This window comes from Prosopis cineraria, unplaced genomic scaffold (genome assembly GCF_029017545.1).
Source record: "Prosopis cineraria cultivar Desert tree isolate PC_DT_omini unplaced genomic scaffold, ASM2901754v1 PC6, whole genome shotgun sequence".
NCBI classification, from domain to species: Eukaryota; Viridiplantae; Streptophyta; class Magnoliopsida; order Fabales; family Fabaceae; genus Prosopis; species Prosopis cineraria.
In genome coordinates, this window is record NW_026555337.1 from 54,087 (window position 1) to 80,427 (window position 26,341).

The following is a 26,341-nucleotide window of genomic DNA, read 5'->3' on the forward strand; positions in this document are numbered from 1 at the left end:
TCAAAAATATTTACAATTTAATCCCTATCATATTCTTGACTTTCTTTTTCTTAATTTTTCTTTATATCCTTTGGCATCGCTAAACTTTATGAAGCATATCTTGTGTTGCCACTTACCATAATTTATAATCCAATAAATTATATTTAATAACTAGATGCAAAACTTTTTTATAAATTTCTTAATTATATAAGGATATCTTTATTTTCTCTTTTACAGTTACTTTAAATACGTCTCAAAACCCTTTCAGTTTTTATTCAATTTGAAAAATTGCATACTAATAAAAACTTTTTGCTTATAACTACAAGCGCTTAGGTCTAAATTTTGAGATGTTAGATGTTTTTATTGGATGAATTATGAATGATTGATACATCAGTCCATATAAAAATTTCTCATTTATTTATAATTACTAATACAATTTTATTTTATATATTATAAACATGGTCCTTTATTGTAAAATTATCAACTCAATATTTATTGAATATTAAACTTTTCTTAATTCTATCTCAGCTTTAATAGGGGAAATGGAGAGATGAGAGATTTAAATGAGTTGATATTTATATTAAAAATCTTCAATCTCACTTGCCATAGGTTTTGATAAATTAAATTTATTGAAATTATTAAAATACTCACTCTTCTTTATTTCCTTCCATTTAAACTGAGAGTTGATATTTTCATACATCACACGGTCCTGTATGTTAGTCATATTTTTGAAACATAATCTAATTTACTTTATAAGTTATTAGTTAGTGTAATTGTTTTATTTTAAATTAAAATTCTCAAATTATTTTTAAAAAGTGAGAGAAATAAAAAATAATATTATATAATTAATTTATTTTTTATTTCTTACTTGATGATTATGTTTAAAATTTTACTTATTTTTATTTTTTATTTTTTATTATATTATTATTAATAATATTAATAGAAATGATTTATACAAAAAATGAATGGGTAGACAGCACTTCCATTGATTATTAATTTGCACAGCTAATGATGAGACAAGTAACTTTATTTTTGTTTTTTTTTTTATCTTCTTTTATTTATTTCTTTTTTTGGTTGACCGAGATAAGTCAACTAGATTAGTAGGAAAAACTGACAAAGGCTTCTTGTTTTATTTATTTATTTATTTTATTTTTTTTGGCCAAGGGAAAAAAGGCGTGGAATAAAAGAGAGCTGACCCAGACAAGAAGCTTTAGGGGAAATCGAGGTGGAGAATCGAAAAGCCGGGAAGAAGGAATGACTACAACCTTGCAATTGCCCCTAGCTCCTACCGCCGTTACTTCTTATCCCTATTTAGATTTCTCCTGGAAATCTTTTGAGTCAGTTTGCACTGGAAACCCTAATTCTAATGGCTGTAACTTCTCTCCGTCTCAGCAAGGACGTCTACGGAGGGCCAGACGATTTCTGTCCAGACGAACGGTATCTCTTTTTGTCCAATGCTGTGCTTTCAAAAACCCCACCTCTCTCTATGGTTTGAACGAGTTGGCACGTTTAGGCTGATATATTTGTCGCTTACTCTGTTCTTACTATCGGATGCTGCAATGCTGTGCGAAGGGTTACTAAAATTATTTATATTTCCTTTGGTAATGAGGTTTAGTCTGCTTCAAATCTTCCTTATGTTTTTTAGCATATAGATTTGTTCGGATTGTCGGAAAGGTTCACGAGGCTTGTGGAGTTGGATTTAATTTAAATTATCGAGTGTAGTGCAGAGGATTGTAATATAATATTGGTCAGTCTAAGTTGCGAGGGCTTACGATCTGCATTGAATCCTGTCCGTGGTAAACTGAAACCAAAATGTATTAAAGGAACAACTGCTGTGGCTACCCCAAATTTCAAATGGAACTACTTGAATTGAAGAATTGTACTCGTTAGCCACAGTTTTTGGCGTTTTAAATATTCCATTTACATTGGTGATTTCTTAAGTAAAAAATCTTCCTTGGAATATTTATCTGGCGACACTTGAGTGTCGGCTAGATGGCATTATACTTTTCTTTATGGTCAGTTAAGTAGCGTCATGTCATTATATGGGTTTTGATTCATGGTATGACTTCACCCTTTTCGTTTAGTTGATTTGTCGGCTAGATGGCATTATGCTTTTCTTTTTTGTCAGTTAAGTATCATCACATCATTATATGGTTTTTGATTCATGGTATGACTTAGCTCTTTCATTTTGTTGATTTATCCCATCAGAGTTTCTTTTTATAGTTGCTAATTTGTTCTTTGCATATGCCTGTGCATTGGCATGTACATATGCATATCCATTTCACGAGAACACATGATCTTAATCTTGTATGATAAATTCTCCTTTCGGGCAGTTGTTTTTCACTAATTTTTACTACCAGGGACTCTTTTTTATGTACTGGTATAGTGGCTTTTCGGAGATATGAGGAGACATCAAGACAAACATAGCAGGAGAATGGGGAATGTTGCATGCATGTTTGGTTCTGATGAAGTAGGTATACAAATTCCAACACAGGCCCAATCTGTAGTGGAAGGATCAGGGGCAGTTTTGGCATCAGAGTTCAAGCCTGTTCCTGATGTTGATTATCTACAGGTATGTAATTATTCAGCTGCATTAAATATTTTAAGTCTCTGGTATAAGGCTCTAAGCTTTGGAAAACCATATTAATACAATTGTCCACTTATAACCAAGCTTCTTTCTTCTATGGTATACTGTATTTAAAGTATTTAGATGGACAGGCGTTGTCTTTTTTTTTTTATTTTTTTTTTTTGAAATTGCTTTTTGAAGCAGCTAGAAACTATTCTTAATTCTAAATTACTATTGCAACTTGAAACCAACGTAGAATTTTACAAGTTTGGTTGTACAATATCTTGAATTGCATTCTGATATTTGGCAGGAGTTATTGGCCATTCAACAGCAAGGACCTAGAGCTATTGGATTTTTTGGGACGCGGAACATGGGATTCATGCATCAGGAACTAATTGAGATCCTTAGCTATGCCATGGTTATAACTGTAAGATTACTTGACACTGGTTTTTCTTATGATAGAATAACATACTTGTAGAGCCCATGACATGGCGATTGAGTACATGTTCTTACCATATTTTGCTGACAATTTCCATGACTCCTTCTTACAACTACATGTGCATTTGTTGCTTTAAAATTTTGTTATTAGAAAAACCACATATATACATCTGGAGCATCTGGGACTAATGCAGCTGTTATTCGAGGTGCTTTAAGGGCAGAGAAACCAGAGTTGCTTACAGTGATATTGCCTCAAAGCCTAAAGAAGCAGCCTCCTGAGAGTCAGGAGTTATTGTCAAAAGTAAGTTTTAAGTGCCATTGTTTTCTCAGTTGACACGTCAAATTCCTCTCGTCATGAATTAAGAGTGTGCAACTGTTGCACTCATGATTATTTCTCAGCCTCTTCATATTTTCATCTACTGAACATTTGTATATCTCTTAACATTTCATCCATAATAATGAAGTGTTACAACTCATGGGTGGATGAAGGTTTGCTTTGAGAGGTGTGTTTGCAATCAAAGCTTTTCTTAAGAATGAGTTTGAGGAGGTTCTAGTTGAAGAATGAGATCCTAAATCAAGATTTATCCACTGGATGCCTTTAGTAGGAGGAGTTTGATATGGTAGACCAAAGATTGTAGAGCTCTTTTGGTTAGAAACTATAATTGATAGCTAGAGAATGCAGTGGCTCCTATGTGATTCTTTCTACTGAAGAAATTTAGTCTAATCACAAACGGTTTCTTTGGGCTTAGATTAGAGTCCGTATACTGTAAGTCAACTTGTTTTGGGGAGGAAGAAAAGAAAAGCTAATTGGATTTTGTGTCCAATTGAAGTTCCAGGTCCTAATGGGTTTATAAATGATTTCTTTCAGGCTATGTTTGGCACAGAGGAATGAATTTTGAGGGAATGAAAGTGGGAATAGGAGTGGGAGTGCGGGTAGTAGTGAGAATGAGAATGAATTCTAAAAGTACATTTAGTATGTCAATGTAATGGAGATATATTTTTTATTTTATATGTGTAATCATAAGATTCAAATACCATAATACCCTTCAGTCTTCTCAAGAACTGCCACCACCACTGTTCATCTTCATATTCATAATTCCTCCTTGCCGTACAAAACCATTCAGAAATCAAAGGCAAAAATTTCTTGAAGCCATCCTAGACCAACAAATATAACAAATCTAAAAATCAATGGGAAGATCTAGAAGCTGCAAGATGTGGTTTCAAAATAATTTCTATAAACCAAAACAAACACCCCATGGAAAAACTGTGACGTTTTTGTTGACATTAACAACGTTGGGGGAGCTAGAGGTGAAGTGGCCGAAGAGTAGACCTAAGTGGTTGAAGAAGGGGTTTAGGCAGAGTTGAATATTGTTGCCATCCTTGGAATGGACCAAAATGAAAATCTGGAAGTAGAGGTGAAGACAACAAGTAGATCAGACAGCGAAGGAGAAGAAGGTTGATGAAGAAGTTGGGAGGCATTGGAGAAGAAGGTTGCCAGAGAAATCAGGCGGTCATGGAGAAGAAGGTGGAAGAGAAGTCTGACCGCGATGGTGAAGTGAAGTGCATGCTAGGTAGTACCAGGGTCATTTTAGCCTAAAAAAATTGATTCCCAGCAATGCATCACCAATCCTTTGGTCCAGTGGAGGATTGCTCATTATCTTGTTTGTGGGAATGGGCCAATCCTTAGGAGTGTGCTTTCATCTGTACCAAACATATTAACCTTATCATTCCTTCATCCATTCCTATTCCATATAGATCGTTCCCTCCTACCAAACATGGCCAGAGTTGTTGGGCTATAGGACAAGTATATTATGAAGGCTTTTTTCCTGAATTTCATTTTTCTTTTCTTGGGGCAAGACCGGGGATGGCATAAACTCTGCCTTCAATTGTATAGTTGACCCATCGAGGTTAATGATTGTTGGCCCATTAGTCTAGTCTCAAATGATAACAAGATTTTGGCTAAGATCTTATATTACACAATCTATGTTGCTATTTTTTTTTTCTTACGAGCACAGATAAATGCTTAATTTCTCCATGTTGAGTTTTTTGCTTTCTCATTATTTTCTTTTTTTGGGATAAGATGGTTTTCATCGCACACTTTGTTACTTGGTTAATGGCTATTAGAGAGTGGTTTCTTATTCCTAATAGGAGCTCTAGTACTTAAAATTTGGGCTATTGACAAGAAAAATAAGAATATAAGTTAGGTTTGACTGGATCTGAAAGTTACTTTGAGAGAACAATTATTCACCCTCACAGATCTCCACAACACTTTACATAATTGGGGAAAAGTTGCATGTGATTGAGCACTGAGCAAACCTCTTCCTGACTCAAATATTATTAAGTAATGATTAATTATTTGGTTTTTTTTTGTCAAATTTAAAATTTATATATAGTTATATATTATTTATTTTGAAAAATGTGCTTTAAGATGTAAAATTTTCTTACCACTACTGTTAAATTGCCACATTACTGTAATTAGATCTAGACAAATGAAGCATGCATGCATTCTTTTGATTTGTGTCAGCATCTGGGATGTATGATGGATCTGTGTGTTGAAAATTTCAACTTGCATATTACTGGGGCATGGAATATTTTTCTTACAGGAAAAAAGAACCATGAAAATAGATGAGACACTCATGGATGGTTTAGATTAACACTTCTTGTTTAGGATAGCTGATGGTGCTTACAGTGTAGGTGATCCAGCTCTTCGTTTAGAAGTTTGACATGTTAGCATGTCTGGTGGTACCTGGTCTGAGGGATGTTTGGTTCCACCACCCCTACCCACATAATCCATATAACTCATATAGCTATAGTGGCCCAACTCCACTTTGTCCTGTCTACCACTGCAATTATCAGGTCTTGATGCACTATAATTACATTCGCTGTGCCACAAATTTGAACCTGCTCATTGTGGCTGTTTCATAGCACCCTTGTCTTGAAGCTAGAGAGAGTCCTTTTCTCTGGGATCTAGAATTCTTTCCTCATACTGGCATATTACTGTAGATTAATGTATTTCTGTGAGATTATTCTTGACTCCTTATTTGTATGTTCTAAGAATAATCGTAATTTTCCCCTAAGAAAATGAAACCATTTTCCCCCCTTACCTTAGATACTTCTCTAATCTAAGTTAAAAGTAACTCCTTGTTTTCAAATAAAAGGTGTGTGGCTGTTATTTGAATGATTTTGATGAATGTGCAGGTGAAAAATGTGATAGAGAAGCCTCACAACGATCATCTACCTCTAATAGAAGCCAGCAGGTAGATATTTTTCTTTTATGAAATTTTTCTTGCCTTTTCTTTATGTTACATTGAAACAACTTATCAGCATTACGATAACACTATATAAATCAATTGTCAATATTAATGTGAAAATTTAGTGATGCTGAAAATCAAAGATATTATTTCAACAATATGGCGAATTTTGAACCAGTCTTGACTATATCACCTTTCATAGGCATTGTTTTTCAATGGTGTCTCATCATCTGATAGATTCTGATTGTAGCCTAAGGCGATGTTTGGTAGCATTGAATTGGCAAGGTGGAAATGGAATGGAGAGGGAATTATAATTTAAGCATGTTTGTTATATAGAAGTTGCAATTCTCAGGAATCCTGATTCTACCAAAAATGCTAGAATTCAATTCCATCATAATGACCTTGGAATTGCTTCAATGCCTTTGAATTCATTTAATGGACCCTACTAACCTCATCTTTTTTATCTACTCATGACAAGGGAGGTCTTTTTAATTTTGAGAAAAAAGGGCAATTTGGTCTTTTCTTATTTTAGGTACATGTACTAATTAAAATTAATTAGGATTCCATCCTCATACAAAAACACTTTTAAAATCAGATTCCAATTCCATTAAAAACTCTTCTATCATAGCAAACAGGGCCTAATAAGTTTGATGAATAAGCTTCTGGCAAGTTGCAACTGTTTCCTGTTGTAGTTAATTTTTAGCGTCCAATACTTTATGTAGAATGGATAGTGACACAACATCTTTCCTTTCCTTTCCTTTCCCTCGCTTTCTGGCGAGAGTAACACATTCTTTTGATGTTTCAAATTCAGGTTATGCAACATGAACATCCTTATGCATGTGCAGCAAGTCATTTGCTTTGCTTTCCATGATAGTAGGTTGCTCATGGAAACTTGTCAGGAGGCAAAAAACATGCGGAAGATTGTAACCCTCTTCTACCTTGACTGAGACAATTTTCATGCGCATCTATCTTCGCAGGGGTAGGGAGGAGAGAGGAGTGCTTATGATACTAAATCGGTGATTGCTTAGGCTTGGTCATCCCTGGGCCGTTTAGATTCAGAAGGATCCAGATCTCATTCTTCAGAACGGTTGTGCGCTGTGCCCTTTTATTTTAAAATGGCATTGCTTCGCTGTACTATCTAGGATGTCAGTTTTGATAAATCAAGGTCCATTTTTATATTTGTTTATCTTACGCTATTAAGAAATGAGATACCGAATTTCGCTGGAAATTTGTGAAGGCAATCAAAACAGAACGAGGGAGAGTATCAAGGGCGGTATGACATTTAATTTCTAAGTTTTCTCTTAATTATGGATTTAATGTTGAATTTTATAGTTTAAGTGAATCAATTATATGGATTGAGTTGTAAAAAGTTTAAAAATATTAAGACTGAGGTGTTCTAAGTTATAAAATTATAGGGATTAGGCTGTTATGCAAAGTTTGAAATCTAAATAACTGAGAATAACTGCATGAATCAAAAGTTATATATTTTCAAGTATAAAAATAAAATAAAAAATTGATAATATTTTAAAGATGCAAAAGAAATAGAGAAATTACCGCACAATGGCATTTGCAAAAGAATTGATATTAAAAAAAGTTTATCGATAGTGGAGTATGGTAAAATGATAATTAATTACTTTTGTCATCCTTCAGTTGTTAATAAATGTCACGGTATTTGATTTTGTGTTATGAGGATTTGAGAGTAATTTCCAAAAAATGATGTGATGTGCTTTTAAAATTAAAATAGGATAGGAAGCTTCGCAAAAAAAAATTAAAAATAAAAATAAATTAAATCAAAATGATAAAACTCAAAATTACAAAAAAATGTGTGATTGTTCCCCTCACAATCATGTTACAATCTTACCCCATGTCACCTCTTAAAAAGTGAGACATGTCATCCTCAAATATACAGTTGCCTTAGTTTGAGAGACTTTTGTTTAAAAAAGTGTAAGAACTAAGCTGTAAAATTATAATTATAGTAAATAAAAAATAACTTATTTAATGTTTATTATTAAATGAAAATTTATTAAATCTTAAACTATGAATCTTTTGTTTTCATTTTTTTTATTCTGGATCTTTTATCTTTTTTTCTGAGATAAATGTAAGGATTGACTCTGTAATGTTTTAAAATATAAGGAATTGTTTGAAAAATATAAACTACATAAATAAAATTAAAAATAAAAGTAAACTAAAGGTTCAAAAAGGTTGATTTGAAATAACATTTCCTATTAATAAATAGATTGAAACTAAATATAAAAAAATGAGGTATGAATTCAATAAGACGAATTAAAGGCATTCATTCATAAAATAAGACATATCTACTTGTAAGTTGTAACTAGTTCAGGTGGGGCTAGCCGGATAACGATTCAAAACCTCCAATCTATACAAACAATTAGACATATTTACAATCTACAATTACAAATTTAAAAATTATAATTATCATTATAAGTAAAACTTAAATTCACAAGTAAATATATAAAATAATCATCAATAAAGATATTTTGCGTGTAAAACATACTAAAATTTTGGTTTCTAAATTTACGGAAAAAAGGATCTTTGTTTCCGAATTAGCACCCCAGGTGTGTTGGGTTGACAGATTTTATATATATCTGGGAATGTATTGCAATAATTATAATCGTAATTCTCGAACTTCAAAGCCTAGCTCCAGGTCAAGAAAAATACATGAAAGCGTAGTTGCGATCCATTTCCTTCCTCGGTTATCAAAGTATCTTCCCCGACCCTGCTAATTATGAAGACTAATAAATATGTGTGTGTGTGTGTGTGTGGGTCTGACATTGAGCAGAGCCGGGAACCCTAACCTTTTTCCTTCGTCTTCGTTCTCATTTTTCGGCCTCCGAGCTTGGCTTCAAACCTGTAATTCACCATGGATGAAGAATATGATGTTATAGTCCTAGGCACGGGTCTTAAAGAATGCATTCTTAGTGGTCTTCTCTCTGTCGATGGCCTCAAGGTTTTCCGATGCTTGCCTTTTGCTTTCTCACGTTCTTTAGACTCTGGGTCTTTTGTTTTGTTGTTATATACTCGTTAATTTGTTTATACTCGATAAGTGTGCCTTTTCCATTCGACGTAGTCAGAAATCTGAGATCCGAGCTGAAAAATTCAATTTGTTTTCTAACTAGTCAGATCCAGATACTTGAACAGCATCCTAGACCGAAATTTCTACATACTTTGAAGATTCTATGGTGATCGATTGTTTTAAATGCAAATTTAACATAGCAGCTAAAATATGTTTCTTCTCATCTGATTGCATCCTTGAACTCTCAGCTGAAACTATTATCAGTCTTTTCTACTCTCTGAACTAAAGCATCACCTCTGAAAATATGTTGAGATGGAATTAATTGGAAAATAATATTAGATGTGTTTTTGTCCAGGTCCTTCATATGGACAGGAATGATTATTATGGAGGAGAATCCACATCGCTCAATCTTGTACAGGTCCATTAATTTTAACTATCCTATATGCTAAGTCCATGTGCAATTTTCTGTGATCTTGTCATTCAAACTCGATTTCTTGTCTTCAGCTTTGGAAGAGGTTCAGGGGAAATGACAAGCCTCCGGCTCATTTGGGCTCTAGTAGGGACTATAACGTGGATATGATCCCTAAGGTTTTTCAGTCGATTGTTTCTTTGCATTTCATTTTCGTTGATCTGAAGCATACTCAACACACAGATATAACTTTGTTGTTCTTCTTGTTTTTTTAATAGTTTATGATGGCAAATGGCACTTTAGTGCGTGTTCTCATACATACTGATGTCACAAAGTATCTCTATTTTAAAGCTGTGGATGGTAGCTATGTCTATAATAAAGGAAAGGTGTGTTTCCATTTTTATCATACTGAGGTAATTTTTTTCCTTTTGATTCCATGTATATTAATTTATATTAATTGTGTTACTGGTGGAAAACTTCACTGTGATAGATTCACAAGGTACCAGCAACTGACATGGAAGCCTTAAAATCTCCACTTATGGGTATATTTGAAAAACGTCGTGCGCGCAAGTTTTTCATTTATGTTCAAGATTATGATGAGAACGATCCTAAAACTCATGAAGGGATGGACTTGACAAGAGTAACTACCAGAGAACTGATTGCGTATGTATATACGTTTTTTCTTGTCTGCGCATGGTTGGATATGTTATTATTAGTTGATTTAAAACTCTGTAATTTGTGGACTTGATTCTCTGCATAATGGTGTTCCATTAATTCAGTAGTAATTACTGTTTGCTTGAATATAGTACTTTAGAATAGCACCTCATTGATTTTCCCGTGATAGAGGTTTCTAGCACAAAACAGTGTTTATATGGCAATATGGTCATTGATGTTACAAGACAGTGCCTTTAACAAGCAATATTATTTAAGAGTGTCACCATTAATGTTTATTTTCATTTAGTGTGTTACTGGTTGCCATGCCTTGCTATGGTCTTCATCTGCTAGCCCATCCACCATGATGTCACGGCAACTCTGGGGCATGCCCCGCCCCTGACCATCAGACACTACTGATGATACTACCCAGTCCAAGAGTGTGTGCTTGATACTCTTATTTTGTAATTTTTTTTTATTTTTCCATATTTGAATTATGTGTCAAATGTACAAATTCCTGACCCTATATATCTGGAAATCTTTATTAGAACCTAAATTTGTATTTATTTGTGAAATTATTGCAGTGTATTTAATAATGTGTGTGTGTCATAGGGGTCCTAATAGCGTGGGAAGAGATTTTGAAAGATAAAGTGGAATAATAATTGAACATAAATATAGAAAATAGGATTTTATTAATATTTTATCGAGAATAAAATTGGAATTTAATGTTTTAATTTATTTTGTTGTCATGAGTTGCATTACGGGAGATTTTTTGGACTTGAACAAAATTGTTCAGTGATGTTTTTCTAAGCTCTCCTCTCAGATTCTGTGCCTCCCCGGACCTTCTGTTTCTTTCTCCTGGTTTATCCCTCATTCCTTTTAGATCTTCTGTTTTTACCTCTTTCTCCTATCATCCTGCATGGCATCCTTTTTCTTTATAATGACGGGAAAAAGCTTGTCATGGAATATTTTATATGCTTTTGGTTTTCCTTGTTCACCATTTGCAGAAAATATGGCCTTGATGAGAACACTGTGGACTTTATTGGTCATGCATTAGCACTTCATAGAGATGATCGCTACTTGGATGAGCCAGCAGTAGACACTGTTCAGAGGATGAAGGTGAGTTTTTCGGATTATTCTATGCTTGATGTTTGGCTACTCTTCTGATTATTAATTATTTTTGTTGACAGTTTTATTTATTCTATGTGTTTTTTAAGGATTCTTTTTGGTATTCTCTATCTGTAGCTATATGCAGAGTCTTTAGCACGTTTTCAAGGAGGGTCACCTTACATATACCCGTTATACGGATTGGGGGAGCTTCCCCAGGTCTCCTATTAACCTCTTCTAATCTCTATCTGGCGTCATGCTTCTGCTTCTTTTCTGAGTTTATTGTGGAACTTATTGTGCTTATGTTCAGTTAGCAACTTTTTTTTATTTCCAGGCATTTGCGCGGCTTAGTGCTGTTTATGGTGGGACATATATGTTGAATAAACCTGAGTGCAAGGTACACAATCGTTGATGATACTTATAAAGATTATGTGTGAAAATTCCAACTGGGTGCAAATAAATTATGCTAAAATTATACTATTTTCTTTATTTCATTAGACCTTTTTCTTTTAGTAGAATAGGTTGTGAAGTGAGATACATTCCTGTTTGTTGTGAAGTAGATAAAATTGCTGTTATCTTGTAATGATAGTTAGGTAGTTACGGAAGTTAAAGATTGAGTTAGTCAAGTTGTTATGTCGGGTAAGCTAACTGATTCCTTATGGATATAAACATATTCATCTGATGAATACAGTACAATATTCCTTGAATTCTTTCTTGGAATTAGAGCTAAAGTGATCCATGAAGAGTTCATCATAAACCATAAATAGTTTGTCTATAATGATTGCTATGCAACTCAAGCTTATCTGTCAAGGTTTTTCAAATCTTGATTCTGTTAAACTTGATGAAGGAAATTTCTTAATATGGAAGTAGCAAGCCCTTGTGAAAAGAAGGGGGTACAAATTGCAAAAACTTATTCTAGGAAAGCATTCTGTGCCATGAAAATTTACCTAAGAGTAAGACGAGGCAGTTGGAAACTTCGAAAAGTTTCTCGATTGGGACCAGCAAGACTAGTTTCTTATGCTATGGCTTATAGCATCCATATGAAGGGATGCTGGCTCAAATGCTGAGGCATGAATACACCCACCAAGTACAAACCAACCCTGCGGTGTTCTTCAGCCAAAGCTAAAGCCAAATCACTCAAGAAGCAGCTTACTAACCTCAAGAAAGATGAATTGAGCATATTTGACTACCTTTTGAAAGTGAAGAAATTGATTGGTGCAGTGGCTATGATGAAGGCAAGGTAGGGCCTATAACCAACCTACCATGGGTTTGATCAAACAGGAGTCCCTACAACTAGGCTCAAGGCAAGCATTCCAGCACAATGAATTCTATGCATGCCTTTGTACCTGCAATGCATCAACTCAATATACATTATACAGTATGTTGATTCAAGGGCCTCGAACCAAGTGACTTTAGAATCGTCTAATCTAGATGTGAAGCAGGATTATTTAGGGCATGGACAATTCCATATTGGTGATGGTCTAGATTTAAAATATCAGTAGTGTGGGTCAATAAATTCTTATTTCACCCTATACATCAATACCACTTATGATGAAAAAGAACTTTCTTAGTATCTCCTAATTTGCCCAAGATAGCAATGTCTATTTCCAATTTCATTATGATGAACGCCTAATCAAAGATATTCTCGCTCACTAAATGCTTTTGCATGGCATTACCAGAGAAGGGCTTTACACACTTGAAAACCTTTGACATACCCTTGACAAAAACTAAACAGCAAGCCACATTCAAACTTTTAGGGACTTGTAAATAAGCCTCATATAGTATCAAAAGTGTTGAAAAGACAAATGTCAGTGCTGAATCTTGAGTCCAGTGATGCTCAGTCACTAGTTTCTCACTCTGTTCATCCTGTGATTACTTGAACCTTAGCTGGCAAGATCTGAGCTTGAGTTCTTTTTGACTTGTAAATAAGCCTCATATAGTATCAAAAGTGTTGAAAAGACAAATGTCAGTACTGAATCTTGAGTCCAGTGATACTAGTCACTAGTTTCTCACTCTGTTCATCCTGTGATTACTTGAACTTGAGCTGGCAAGATCTAAGCTTGAGTTCTTTTTGACACTATAGTGCCTAAGACAGTGAGGAGTTCACTTGATCATTCTCGATGGTGAAAAGTAATGGAGGATAAATATCAAGCATTGATGAGGAATGGCACATGGAGTTTAATTACTCTTCCACCTAACAGAACTCCCATTGACCGCACATGAGTGTTCAAGTTAAAGAGAATCCATATGGAAGCGCATTTAAGTATCTGGCTAGGCTTTGATTACATTGGAACATTTTATTCCAATGGTCAAACCAGTGACAAATAAGGTGCTATCTCTAATGGCTGGCAATAATGTGCTTCAAGAGGAAGTCTATTTGAGTCAACCACAAAGATTTAGAGCATCAAACAAGACCCTTGTGTGTAAGCTCCCAAAGCTCCAAATGACCTTAAACCAGCTCTACAAGTTTGGCTAGAATTTCTTACAGCCACACTACATTCCTTGGGATTCAACTCAGCCAAGTGTGACTCATCATTGTTTATCAGATGTTGTGATTAGGAGGTAACATAAGTTTCAGCCTGCATGTGGATGATATAATAGGTCTAAAGCATTTGCTTTAGAAGGTTTGGGAAAAGCTAGTTACTTTCTATGCATCCAAGTGAAGAAGTGTGGTGATGGCGGTATTCCCTTATCTCAAACTTAATATGTTCAGGATCTTCTCAAAAAGGTTGATATGGAGGCCAAACCTATTAAAACTCCTATGGCCCCTCATACAAATTGTTTGCTTGTGGCACTGATGACATGGATGATCCGAATGCCTACAGGTCTATTTTGGCCATAAAATATGTCACTGTTAGCTGGCACAAGGGATTATGGTATATATCTAGATGAAAATCAACTGACCTGAGGCTTATCACATGTAATTATGCAGATGGGGCTATGACATTGATGATAGAAGGTCAACTCCTGGAGGATGTGCGTTTTTTTAGGACAACCCCATAGCTTCGTTCTCTGAGAAGCAGCCAGTAGTATCTAGGTTTCTATGGAGTAAATAGCTCAGGTAAAGTCCTTGGTGAAACTTGAGATTTACTTGTCACAACCTCCTATTGTCTACTATTACAATCAACGTGTATTGTAAACTGCAAATCCTATTTTACATTATAAGACTGAGCACATGGAGTTGGATATTAATTTTGTCAGAGAAAAAGTGCAGAATAAGCAACTTGTTGCAATCGTGTTCTCCAAGGATCAGACAATCTTTATTAATTCTTGAAGCGAGAATCTCACTTCATTTAAGTAATAAAGCCATTGGGAGAATCTCTGTAAGTTAGAAACTGAACTATATCTAATATCCCATAAACTGAGTTCTTACATATATTAATAGACAACCATTATGCAAACGGTTTATTGACAACACATCATCCTAATTAGCCTAGAAAGTTGACAGCACGTCACAGAGCACTAAACTACAAATATAAAAATCTGACAGCACTTAGGAGGAAGTTATTTGAAATGAATAACCTCCACATCCACGGAATCTGACACAAGTTTTGGGGATTTTCTATGCCCCACTATAAACTAACTCTAACAGTGGCCTTCTATCAGTTTTAGCCCTTAGGGACAAATTGAGTGTTGGTTCTTATCCAAACTCAGTTTGGGGGGCATGTAAGGATAGTTAGGTAGTTAAGTTAGAGATTAAGTTTGTCAAGTTGTTATAGCTAACTGATTCCCAATGTATTAAAACATATTTATTTAATGAATACAGTGTACCATTCCCTCAATTATTTCACTTGCCCATTCAGCTGCTTTTGTTTTTATTGAATTTGTCATTGTGATTTTGATCTGTTTGAGGACAATCTTATGATACAATTACTTATTTGAGGAACTGATTTTAAATTTGGCTGAGTGCCAGGTAGAATTTAATGAGGAGGGAAAGGTCATTGGTGTCACATCTGAAGGGGAAACTGCAAAGGGCAAAAGAGTTGTCTGTGATCCATCGTACTTGCCTAACAAGGTATGGCCAATGAAAGCCCTGTTGACTATATTCAAGCAGGTTAAGTGATGATGTGACTGGCTATTAAAACAAGTTGCACTACACCTAAAACCCAAATTATAATTAGAGAATTGCGCTGAACGTTTGTTGGAGAAGGAAATTGTGATTCTCTTGGTAAAGTGAAAGGTGAACCCCACTATCTTTCTATAACAGAAATTTGTAACTGTCAACAGGTGAGAAAGATTGGCAGGGTTGCAAGAGCAATTGCCATTATGAGCCACCCAATACCCAACACTGATGACTCTCATTCAGTGCAAGTTATTCTTCCACAGAAGCAGTTGGGCCGAAAGTCAGACATGTAAGCTTTTAATATTCACTCCCCTCCCCCTCCTGGAAGAGCATAATTTAATAGATCACTGATATATATATCCTGCTGTTAGGACCATCAATTAGCCTGACCTGGGGCTAGAGTTACTGACTTTTGAAATTCATAGAGTTACTAAGAACGTCACTCAGAGTTAGCTAATAGAGAGCAAGTAAAGCACTGGACTATCTCAAAGTAACACATCTATCTGTGTGTATTGCACTAAAAAATGTTACATGTATGTCACATGAGAGTAATCATGTTTCCAGTATGTTATCTACTTGACAATGGTTTTTAAAAAAAAATTAAAATTAAAAATATATATGAAGAAGGAGAAAAGAAGTACAAAGGGAGGATAAGAAATACCCTTAGAAACAAAAGGGAAAAGCATTAGTGCAAGAGTTCTTAAATCTCTGTTAATTCTCAGGGTAACCCTATTATAAATGTATTTTTGTCAGTATTGAATCAGTTTGACTGGTTGGACTAGGGATTGATCATAGAACTGTCAATTTTTAATTGTCCTAATGGCAACACCGCTTCCCTTGCTTGGAATAGGTCCTGGGTTTGAACCCAACATTGACATGTTTTGTGTGTTTTTTTTGAGGGGGGTGTCTCCCTTTCTTATGGGGAAGGGCAAGGTTAAGGGTAAAATTTGAAAGGAAAGAGAAGAAGCAGAAAGCCTGTCAAAACTGTATTGGTTGTTTTAGCTTTTGACTGAACCAGTCAAATCACAATCATTTAGGCTGCTTATCAGTGTCAGTAACCAATGTCATGGAAACTTTGGAAATTGCCCTGTCAATAGTATTTTACCCTTGCTTACCTTACAATAGTAGGAAAGCTAGGAATTAAAAACTAGCCTACGTTGCCATTGAAAGAATGGCATTATCAGTGTGCCGAGTTAGTTTTTCTTAAAAGTTATTGCATATTAATTTGTCTATTGTTACCATGTCGCTGAATGAGTTAAGCTTTTAATCTTTTACAATTTCAAGTAAGTGTTTTATGAGATTGAAATAGAAAAATGATTTTACATCTTTAAATAGAATGAAATAGAAAGTGATTTAATATATGAAAAATGATTTTTATGCCCTTAAATAAAAATTAGCTATAAAAAATACAGTTATTTCACACATTTTTATGTGAGCAGGGGTTCTTCTAGGGCTCATTATAGACAGGGCAGGTCTTACCACTTAGAGGTGCTTATAGAAGTATTTATAGATTGTACAGTGTATTTTTAACAAAGTGTATTTTTTAGACAATAGTGACACAAATATAATAGATACTACATGTTTCCTTTTTTCGTATCATGTTAAACAATGCACCAACCAGTGACCCCCTAATTTAAGTTTGTGCTAAATAATATGTGCATGGATTTAAATATCTTTCATTTTATAATTTTCTGCAAGTCATCAAAAAGCTAAATGGTTTGACCGCTGAATTGTGATATGCTTTCTTACCATTCAGCGTCATGCCTGTTTTGAAAATATTGCTGAAAGCACTACTGAAACTTACAGAGAAGCCTGAAACACGAGCTTGCATTTTGTCTGTGCAATAGACACCACAAGCCAATAAAAGCAGAACCTAAAGAATCTTTTGCATCATTTGGTTTGAAAATAATGAAACTGAACCTGTAAATTGAGGTCCAAAGAGGCTGGACTAGCTTTTAAGAATGAAGAACGTAGTTGTATTTCATTTGCCCTGCAGAGACCAAAAGCAAGTAAAAAGGGTATCAGCCTGATTATCAAGCCGAGCCTTTAAAATGACGTATAAGAGGACGGACTAACCCACTTCTTCTAGAATAGATCATAATGCCTTTTTCTAAACTATCAAAACCAAAATAAATTCATGCTATCCTAAATACATCTAATAACTTGAGAATAGTTGAGTTTGTAGCTTGCTGCTTCTGATTACTATAAAGAATTGTGATGTGTGCTCAAGTGGGATGGGAATTATTAACCCCAAAAACTAGTTATTGAGACAATAAAACCAACCTATTTAAATATCTTCTTGAGCATCCCATACCACTTAATGTGAGCCTTAGGCATATGCTGCCCAAGTATCCATAAATTAATAATTATATGATTCATATTTTAGGCAGCAATCATTCTCAATATCAAAGCTAAATCATTCTCAATCATTCTCATATTCTCAAGTTTGAATCTCTTATGCCCTTGTCCCATATGCATCATTGCATTGCCAATTTTATCAATGCTAAATCTTGCAAATTTTGGTTAAATCTTAAATGCACTTGAGCTCATGATGGTTTATCCCAAAATCTAGGCTGCTTCTGCTTTCTGCACTGACTACTTTATTTTATCTGCTGGGCAGGTACCTATTTTGTTGCTCATATTCTCACAATGTTGCCCCAAAGGGAAAATTTATTGCATTTGTATCAACGGAGGCAGAGACAGATCAGCCTGAGGTTGAGCTAAAGCCAGGAATTGACCTTCTGGGGCCTGTTGATGAGATTTTTTTCGATATTTATGACAGATATGAACCAGTCAATGAACCCTCCTTGGACAACTGTTTTATATCAACAGTAAGTTTATTGTATATGTTATTGTCAAAGATTGTAATGAACCATTGATGGGCCTTTTTCAACAGTTTAGGCTTTTTGATAGGGGTGTTTAACTTGTATCTATCCCGATTGGCTCAGTTTTGTCCTAGTCATATTGGGATGAGTTTTGTCTCAACCCAAAAACAATTAGGACGGGACTTTGAGAGACAGGACGGGACATGAGATTGCCCCAGGACATCCCATCCTGCCCCAAATATTTTATATGTGTATATATTATTTTTATTTTTATTTTTTAAATATGCATTAAATATGTTAATTATATTAATATAATTTAAACTTATATTAATTATATCAATTATAATTTCAATACATGCAATTCTTATTTAAACTAAGTTTTTTATATTGATAATTTTAATGATACAAACTTATAGAGTAAGCAATACAAGGTAATATCTTTCTTTATTATTAATTGTATTAATACAATTTATTCTTATATCCATTTATTTAATAACTTTCGTTTATATCGTTTTTGTTGCTTTATTTTCATATCTCAATTAAAAAAGAACAATGACTTGATATTGTGCCTGGGTTGTCTTCTGTTGTTGCTCTTATAGTCTAGAGGTCGCTTATAATTGCTATCATAATGCGTTATACACTTATAGTTGTGATTGATGTAATTCAATAATTGATTTTAAATTGTTATGATTTATGTACTCGTGTTGTTTTGATTTTAAACTTAATAAATCATATGATTTAAAATTTTAATGAATATTGTTATTCAAACCTTTCTCCCAAATTGTCCAATTTGTCGGAATGGTGGGATATCTCAATCTTATCTTGGTCTTGTCCTGATTCCTAACGAGACAGGTCCTGAAATTTAGTCCCGTTCTTTTTTCAAGATAGGACACAGGACAGTGGTGTCCTGTCACCCCTACTTTTTGATTGAAGTGGCCATTGACATCTTATTCATTGAGTAAGTGGTCTAGAGTTCATTCTTTTTTGCCCAAAAAAGAAAAATCATCAAAAGTTGGCCTCTTTGTGCACACTTCAGGCCTATAAGTTTTTTTTTTTTTTTTGGGTGTTTAGGGTTGGGGATGGTGATTATGATATTCATGGCCCTTCAAGTTTAACTGTTCATTGACAATTATCAGTGTGTTTGATGCTTGGGCATTTGACGGTAACCTTTTTTTAATTATTTGACAGAGTTATGATGCGACTACTCACTTTGAGTCAACTGTTGTGGATGTCCTCAACATGTACACAATGATAACCGGAAAGGTATGTCTGGCACATTGATTCACTTGTTTTCTGTGCATAAATCAACCTGTTTTTGTCAATTTTTGTTTTATTATGTGCCAATAAGATCATTATTCTACCACAGCAAATTGATGTAGAATAACATTCTATTTAGCAGGTTTGTTTTTATCAAATCTTATAACTTACATATGATTTAATAATTTTTCAAAATTTGAAGTCCTAACTTGTTTTTCTCTGTCGAATAGCAGCCTAGATAATGTTGGTTGATAACAATGAGTACATCTTTTTTCCCCCTGTTTTTTAATGATGACATCTGGTTCTTGTAAATCATATATCAGGGTGGAAAAAAAACTACTTTAGTGTTGAAGCTCTAGGGGGGCTTGTTCTATTTTGTTTCCATTTTCATTTTTTTAAATTATTTTGTAAACCACTTTTAGAAAATTGTTTTTCAAAACAAAAGAAAAAGAAAATCTGCTTGATCATGTTAATTTGAAAAACAGTTTGAGTTAAAAAAATCACCTCATAGTGGTGGTCTCTAGTAGTTAATGGTGATGGCCTATGGTATCAATGTCAATGTTCATATGGAACCACCTAAAAAGCCTCTTGGATCCCATGAACAAAATGAATCAACTTATACATAAAAGGAAACAAATATAGAAATCACAGAAAAATCGCATAGTTTCCCCCATTTACAAAGCTCCATGCAAATCCATCCAAACCCAACGACCAACCCTATAAATAGATTTATTTCATTTGCACTGTTCTGATTCTCTGAAGAAGACAATGACAAAGCCAAACCAGTGTCACTGCTTGGGTTGTTTCAACGTACCCTTTGAAGTAGTGTACCGGATCAAATCTGCATTCACTCAAGTGAATGTACGTGGTGCATTCACACAGACAGAGAGAGAGAGAGAGAGAGAGAGAGAGAGAGAGAGAAGAATGGATAAGTGTAAAACATAAGATATTATACGTTTGATGAATTTGCATAATATAGATGTCCTAGTATAGGGGTTAGTGAATTTGTATCTTACAGATTTGGTCTTTATGAATATTATACTGTTTGATTGTTAGTTGCTTATTTATATTCATTGTATGATTATGGATGGGTATTGACTTGTTTGGATTTGAATTTGTATAGTAAATGAATTTCGAATCTGTATTTATACCTGACTGGTTCAAGTTTGAGACTGTTTTATTAAATATTTAATTAAGTGATGGGAATATGAATATTCCGTAAGCTTTCACTGGTTGACTTGATTTTGGGTTGAGTCTGATGATGGTGGGTAGTTCTCCCAATAGAGGTTAATGAATTTGCATCTCTATAGATTTGATCTTTATGAATATTAGATGATTGTTTGTTTCTTATTTATATTCAATTTGTGATTATGGATGGATATTGACTTGTTTGGATTTGAATAAATGCACTTTGAATTTGTATTTCTACTGGACTGGCTTAAGTTTGGAAACACTGGTTAAAATAGATTCATGAGAATGACAGTTGACGTGACTAAATTGAAGAGTCTGGTTGATAGGATATCGTTGCCATCGCTTTTGCGTGCCAGTGGCAAGCTGGTCTTAATTTCCAGCTGTGCGAATTAGAAACGAAATCGTTTTGAGATTGACAATGGTTCATTATATTTCCTTTGTAGCTTTCAGGGGATGGGCTTCGCTGATTTTTTACTTTACTGGCTGAATTTTTATCAGGTTCTTGACCTCAGTGTGGATTTAAGTGCCGCTAGTGCTGCGGAAGAATAATGAGAAGTAGTTGACTTGGTCAACCTCGTTTCGTTGCTATGGTACCTGAAAATGTACGTTTGTTGTGGTTTATAATAAATTATGATATTAATATTTACGGTGTACGACGCTAAAACTTCCGTTGTACAATAGAATTGTGGCTGGGAAACTTTATCCTCCTCACCGGCGACATCGTCTTTTGGGGCTCCCCCCCCCCCGGCGGGGGGATTCAAATTATCTGTCGGTCGTGTATATGATGTGTGGTGTGCTGCGCTGGCAGTGGTTTCGGGATGAATTGAGTTGCTCAGAATTAGGGGCTTATTTGGAAATTTTGAAGAAAGCGTGTAGGAGTGTGGGGTGCGGGAGGGAGGTTATTGACTGAATCAACTTTTGTTGATATAAACATTAGTTGTGTGAGCTTGGAGTTCCTGGGCGGCCTAGGGCTACCATGTGAGTGACGAAAGCTTGTGGGTCATTGTTTAAGGTTAGTCAAAAAAAAAAAAAAATCAATGCTGTCAATAGAGTGAATTTTGGACATAGATATTTGATGCATATCTTTATTTCAAAAAATTAAGTAAAAATTATTAGGAGATTTAAGAAAAATAAATTGAGAAACTTAGTCAAATGATCATCACTAATTATAATCTTAGTTGTCAGTTCATCTGTCTAGGTACTTAAGGCAATCAAAAGAAAGTATTCAGATAATTTGAGGGGGGAGATATTTACAATTATCGGGGATTTCGCTTGGTAAATCTACTGTTCATTTGTATATATTTTTCATAATTTTCAACTGAACTATCTCTTGATTTTCAATTATGATGGCCAATCCCGTCAGTTTGACCTAATTTTTTTTATTGGACTGTGATGGGGAGTGGAGGCAAACCATGTGGTGAAGAAAAATCATGTCAACTTTCGTAACTTTTTAAATCATGGAAACACAGGACAATTAAAATTGTAGTAATGACGTAATCTATTTGATTATATATATTAAATTTATTTTATTGATTTTACATCCCGTTGTAGCATTTTTAATGCATCCTAATGAAACAACTGGCCGGGTCAGCAAACCAAAGATGAACTACTTCCGCTTCTTTTCGTGAACAAGCATGACAGCATTAAATAGATTTCTTTTGGCGAAAAGTATTATATTAAAATTAGTTCAATATAAGACTCTAAAGTGAGAGCTGTGAGACTCGGTGCGTGAGAGTTAGAGGACGTGAGCTGAGACTCAGAAGGATTTTGAGGAATTGTCCTTGGTCGATTAATGGATCTTTCTTGAACATTCAAGAGTGGCCAAATGATGAAGCAATTGAGGAGCTTGATTTTAGCTGTTGTCCTATTTGGATTCAATTGCACAATGTATTGTTGGCAACAATGAATGTTAAATATGCTATTCAGATCGGAGGATGTGTGGGAGGGGTAGTCTTAGCAGAAGATCCTTGGTGGAATAGAAGATTGATTCGTGGTTTTTTAAGAGTCAAAAGTTATTTAGAACTTATGTAGGGCTCTAGCTCTTGGATTCTAGGTTATGAAGTCGAGCAAGGAGAAAGTGTGGGCAAGTGTGAGGTTGTCCGCGCTTGGGGCATGATTATCGTTCTTGTAATGCAAAGAGTTTAATGCCTTTTGTCAATCCAGAAGCTCCAAGACATGATTCATGGCTTTCAACTGGCCATATAAGAGAGTGGGAGGAAGCTATTGTTGTGGTGAAGGAGAATTGACCAGAAGCAGATTGGATTAAATGAAGGAATAAGGAAGATGAAGGAAGAGACCATTATCTCAACTTTCTAAAAAAATCATAACCGCATGCAATATCTAATGAGGATATATGGCCTTAATTTTGTTTTGCTCTATTTTTTTTTTTAATTTTTAATTTTTAAAAATAAAAAAAAACTACCTTACTTTTAAACATTTCTTCATTATCTTAACTCCTTAAAAAAGTAAAATCGTAAGTAATATCTGACGATGACACATGTCCCTAACTCTATTTTACTTTATTTATTTTTAAATTTTAACTTTTTAAAATAGATAAAACTATTTATCTCCAAACATCTCTCCATTATCTTAACTACCATTTACATATTTATAATTTCAAATAATAAATAAAATTTGAAATTACACTTTTAAAATTAATGAAAAAATTATCCCAACTTTTCATTAACTTATTTATTTACACTTCAAAGTTTCTAATTTAAAATTGCAAGCAGTATCTAATAGTGCCATTAATTCTAATTTTCTTTGTTTATTTTTAATTTTAAAAAATAAATAAAGTTACGTCACCCTCAAAATATTTCTACATTATTCCGACTTTTCATTAATTTATTTATTTATAATTTCAAATTTATAATTCAAAAATAACAAGAAATTTATGCACCACAAGCAATATCTAATGACGATGACACATGTCCCTGATTCTATTTTGCTTTATTTATTTTTTAATTTTTAAAAATAAATCAAACTACCTTACTCCAAATATCTCCCCACTATCTCAACTTCCCATTAACTTAATCATAACTTCACATTTAATTTAAAAATAATAAATGAAATTCATGTTTTGATTGTCTAAAAAAATAAAATTTAAAATTCTAATTTAAAAATGCTAAGTAAAATATCTGTATCCAATTTTTCAAAAATATTTTTTTGGACAAGAAATCAAAAACTCAAAGTGAGAAATTGAAATTTGACCTAAGGATTTTCTAGTAACCCACCCCATGTCCTCACCCCTACTGCATTTTCTCTATTTTTCTCACCTCCCTATAATTCAAATTCAAAGTTAAACTTTAAAACTCCTAAAACATTTTTCCCATTATAATTTTTGTGCTCACATTTCTTTTTTCCTTTTTCTAGACTACTCACTCATATTCACACATTTCTTGCAAAATTTGCAAAATTATCATCTTATTAGTGTCTGATCAAAGGCTTAGGGAGAGTTATTTTTTATCACTTCGACAATGACAAAGAATAATTCAAATAAAAGTCATATCATAAAAACTATAGATCTACTTGAACCCTGATGGTTAGCTCTATTCTTGTGTCCAGTAATATATTATCACTTATTCATTATAACCAAGTCATTTTCAATAGATACATTATAATATTCTTCTCTTTTATGTATTTCTATTGCTAAATTCTTGTCATTATTTCATTTTCAAAACAAGTGTGAGGAAATTAGGTGATTCCCCTTTTATTTTTTCTATTAAATGTCATTTAATCATAAGTTTTTATTGTATGTGTAGATGAAAGGAATGTAATCTTTTGAAGGAAATGTATTTTATATATTTCAAATTGTGCAGGTGTAATTTGATTGTAGATGACATTTGGCATAGGTATGTAATTTTATATATATTAATTAATCAATTCTCATACTCTTAATTGTCTAATGTATTATAAGAAGTAAAGCCAATGTTAAAAGGAAAATAATAACTTAGTATAGAACATATAAAATAATTGAATGTATTTAAATTAGTAAAGATTCAAGATTTTTAAATTTTTTTTGGTGACTGTGATCTTTTGTTCCATATATTCATTCCCTTTTCATTTATAACAAGTTTTTTTAAACAAATAAAATATAATAATCATTTGTAAAATTTAGTGAAAAACAAATCGATATGAAATTAATTTTATGTGTAAATTAATTTGAACCATTTTCAGTTTTTTTAAATCAATGCAAGATTAATTATTGTCTTATCATTTTTAAACTTATTTTAAAGATTTATTTAAATTCAATTGATCTTAATTGTATCATAATTACAATTACAAAAAATATACCTAAAAATATCATGGGCATCACAAATTATTTTATTTAAAAAATAATAAGAGACATATTGTGATATTCATAAATTGTAGTTTGGAATTAGCTTGTGCTTTATAAATGTCAATAGTTAGCACTAGAAAATTTATTTTCACCAAATAACATTTTATATTATGAATAATTATTTACTATAATTATTTATTTAATTTTTATTTTTTCACACTCCATGCATGGCACTGATCACATGCTAGTTACTATAATAACAAGTGAAGTTATGATTTTTTTTACAAGTAATATTATTAAAATAATAAATTAAGTTACAGTTTTTACAAATGATATTATGAGAATAACAAGAAATTATGTTTATATAAACAAGGGCAAGGGATGAGGGGTGGAACTGGAGGACTTAGAGAGAGCAGTAGAAGCGAAGGGGGAGAAGGTAACAGAAGAGGCCCTAATGGTGGGTGTAACATCTTAGTTTTAATATGAATTTAATTAAAGATTTTACTCTAAGATTCATTTGTTCTAGCCTAGTTACAAGATTATCCTTAATTAACATCAATTCCAATTCATTTCACCACTAATCCTCACAGTAATGAAATCCTTAATCTCTTTCCCATCAATCCAACCTCAATAATAATAATAATAATAATAATAATAATAATAATAATAATAATTCTCAACTAATTTCCTTAACAAACCTAAATTTTTACTATTTAATTGTAATTAAAAATTAGAATGTTACAGTTAACAATTTCATGTAGGGAAATGAGCAACTTATTTTTACCATCATTACAACACTTGAAATAAAATAAAGATTCGATGATGGCATAAACAACTCTTATAGAGTAATGAATAATTTTATGTGGGGAAATGAACAATTTTAGTATGGGCAATAAAAAACTTGTTTTACCATGGTTACAACACTTGGAAGACAATCAAGATTCAATAATGGCACAAATAACTCCTGTAGAGTAATGAATAACTTTATGTAAGGAAATGAACAACTTTAATATGAGCAATGAACAATTTGTTTTACCTTGATTACAAGACTCAAATAAAATCAAGACTCGATAATGTACAAACAACTCTTATAAGCCAATGAACAACTTGATGTAGGAAAATGAATAATTCATTTTGCCACACCACCACACGAAATAAAATCAAGATCCAATAATGGCATAAATAACTTTAGTATGTCAATGAATAACTTCATGTAGAGAAATGAATAACTTCAATATAGGCAATAAACAACTCGCTTTACTATAATTACAATACTTAGAATAAAATTAAG

General features: G+C 33.3%; 2 protein-coding genes across 4 annotated transcripts; both read left to right on the top strand.

The window, feature by feature from the left end:
* Window positions 1–1,155: 1,155 nt before the first annotated feature.
* Window positions 1,156–7,502, top strand: LOC129314219 (uncharacterized). 2 transcript variants are annotated; one of them, XM_054957579.1, is made up of 6 exons: window positions 1,156–1,416; window positions 2,366–2,551; window positions 2,856–2,972; window positions 3,135–3,284; window positions 6,182–6,240; window positions 7,046–7,502. In XM_054957579.1, exons 1-6 carry the CDS (start codon window positions 1,234–1,236, stop codon window positions 7,179–7,181), a joined length of 831 nt encoding a protein of 276 aa, XP_054813554.1. In that variant the 5' UTR covers window positions 1,156–1,233; the 3' UTR covers window positions 7,182–7,502. The 2 variants fall into 2 exon arrangements, with proteins under 2 accessions (XP_054813554.1, XP_054813555.1); XM_054957580.1 differs by having other exon boundaries at window positions 1,277–1,416; window positions 2,340–2,551.
* Window positions 7,503–8,931: 1,429 nt separating this feature from the next.
* LOC129312991 (guanosine nucleotide diphosphate dissociation inhibitor 2) lies at window positions 8,932–21,482 on the top strand. Of its 2 annotated transcripts, XR_008593809.1 has the most exons (14): window positions 8,932–9,202; window positions 9,624–9,686; window positions 9,773–9,856; window positions 9,956–10,063; window positions 10,168–10,340; window positions 11,336–11,447; window positions 11,574–11,654; window positions 11,770–11,832; window positions 15,349–15,450; window positions 15,663–15,787; window positions 18,119–18,329; window positions 19,512–19,586; window positions 21,270–21,373; window positions 21,453–21,482. XR_008593809.1 is itself a non-coding variant. In XM_054955800.1 (13 exons), exons 1-13 carry the CDS (start codon window positions 9,116–9,118, stop codon window positions 21,318–21,320), a joined length of 1,335 nt encoding a protein of 444 aa, XP_054811775.1. In that variant the 5' UTR covers window positions 8,934–9,115; the 3' UTR covers window positions 21,321–21,482. The 2 variants fall into 2 exon arrangements, 1 of the variants encoding a protein (XP_054811775.1); XM_054955800.1 differs by having other exon boundaries at window positions 8,934–9,202; window positions 21,270–21,482.
* The last annotated feature ends 4,859 nt before the right edge of the window (window positions 21,483–26,341 follow it).

Excerpts from the sequence above, each read along its gene's own strand:
- LOC129312991 (XM_054955800.1), top strand. The coding sequence starts at position 9,116 with ATGGATGAAGAATATGATGTTATAGTCCTAGGCACGGGTCTTAAAGAA. Across the intron at positions 11,655-11,769 it reads GATTGGGGGAGCTTCCCCAG|GCATTTGCGCGGCTTAGTGC; the intron begins GTCTCCTATTAA and ends TTTTATTTCCAG. Across the intron at positions 18,330-19,511 it reads ACAACTGTTTTATATCAACA|AGTTATGATGCGACTACTCA; the intron begins GTAAGTTTATTG and ends ATTATTTGACAG.
- LOC129314219 (XM_054957579.1), top strand. The coding sequence starts at position 1,234 with ATGACTACAACCTTGCAATTGCCCCTAGCTCCTACCGCCGTTACTTCT. Across the intron at positions 1,417-2,365 it reads GATTTCTGTCCAGACGAACG|TGGCTTTTCGGAGATATGAG; the intron begins GTATCTCTTTTT and ends GTACTGGTATAG. Across the intron at positions 2,552-2,855 it reads CTGATGTTGATTATCTACAG|GAGTTATTGGCCATTCAACA; the intron begins GTATGTAATTAT and ends GATATTTGGCAG.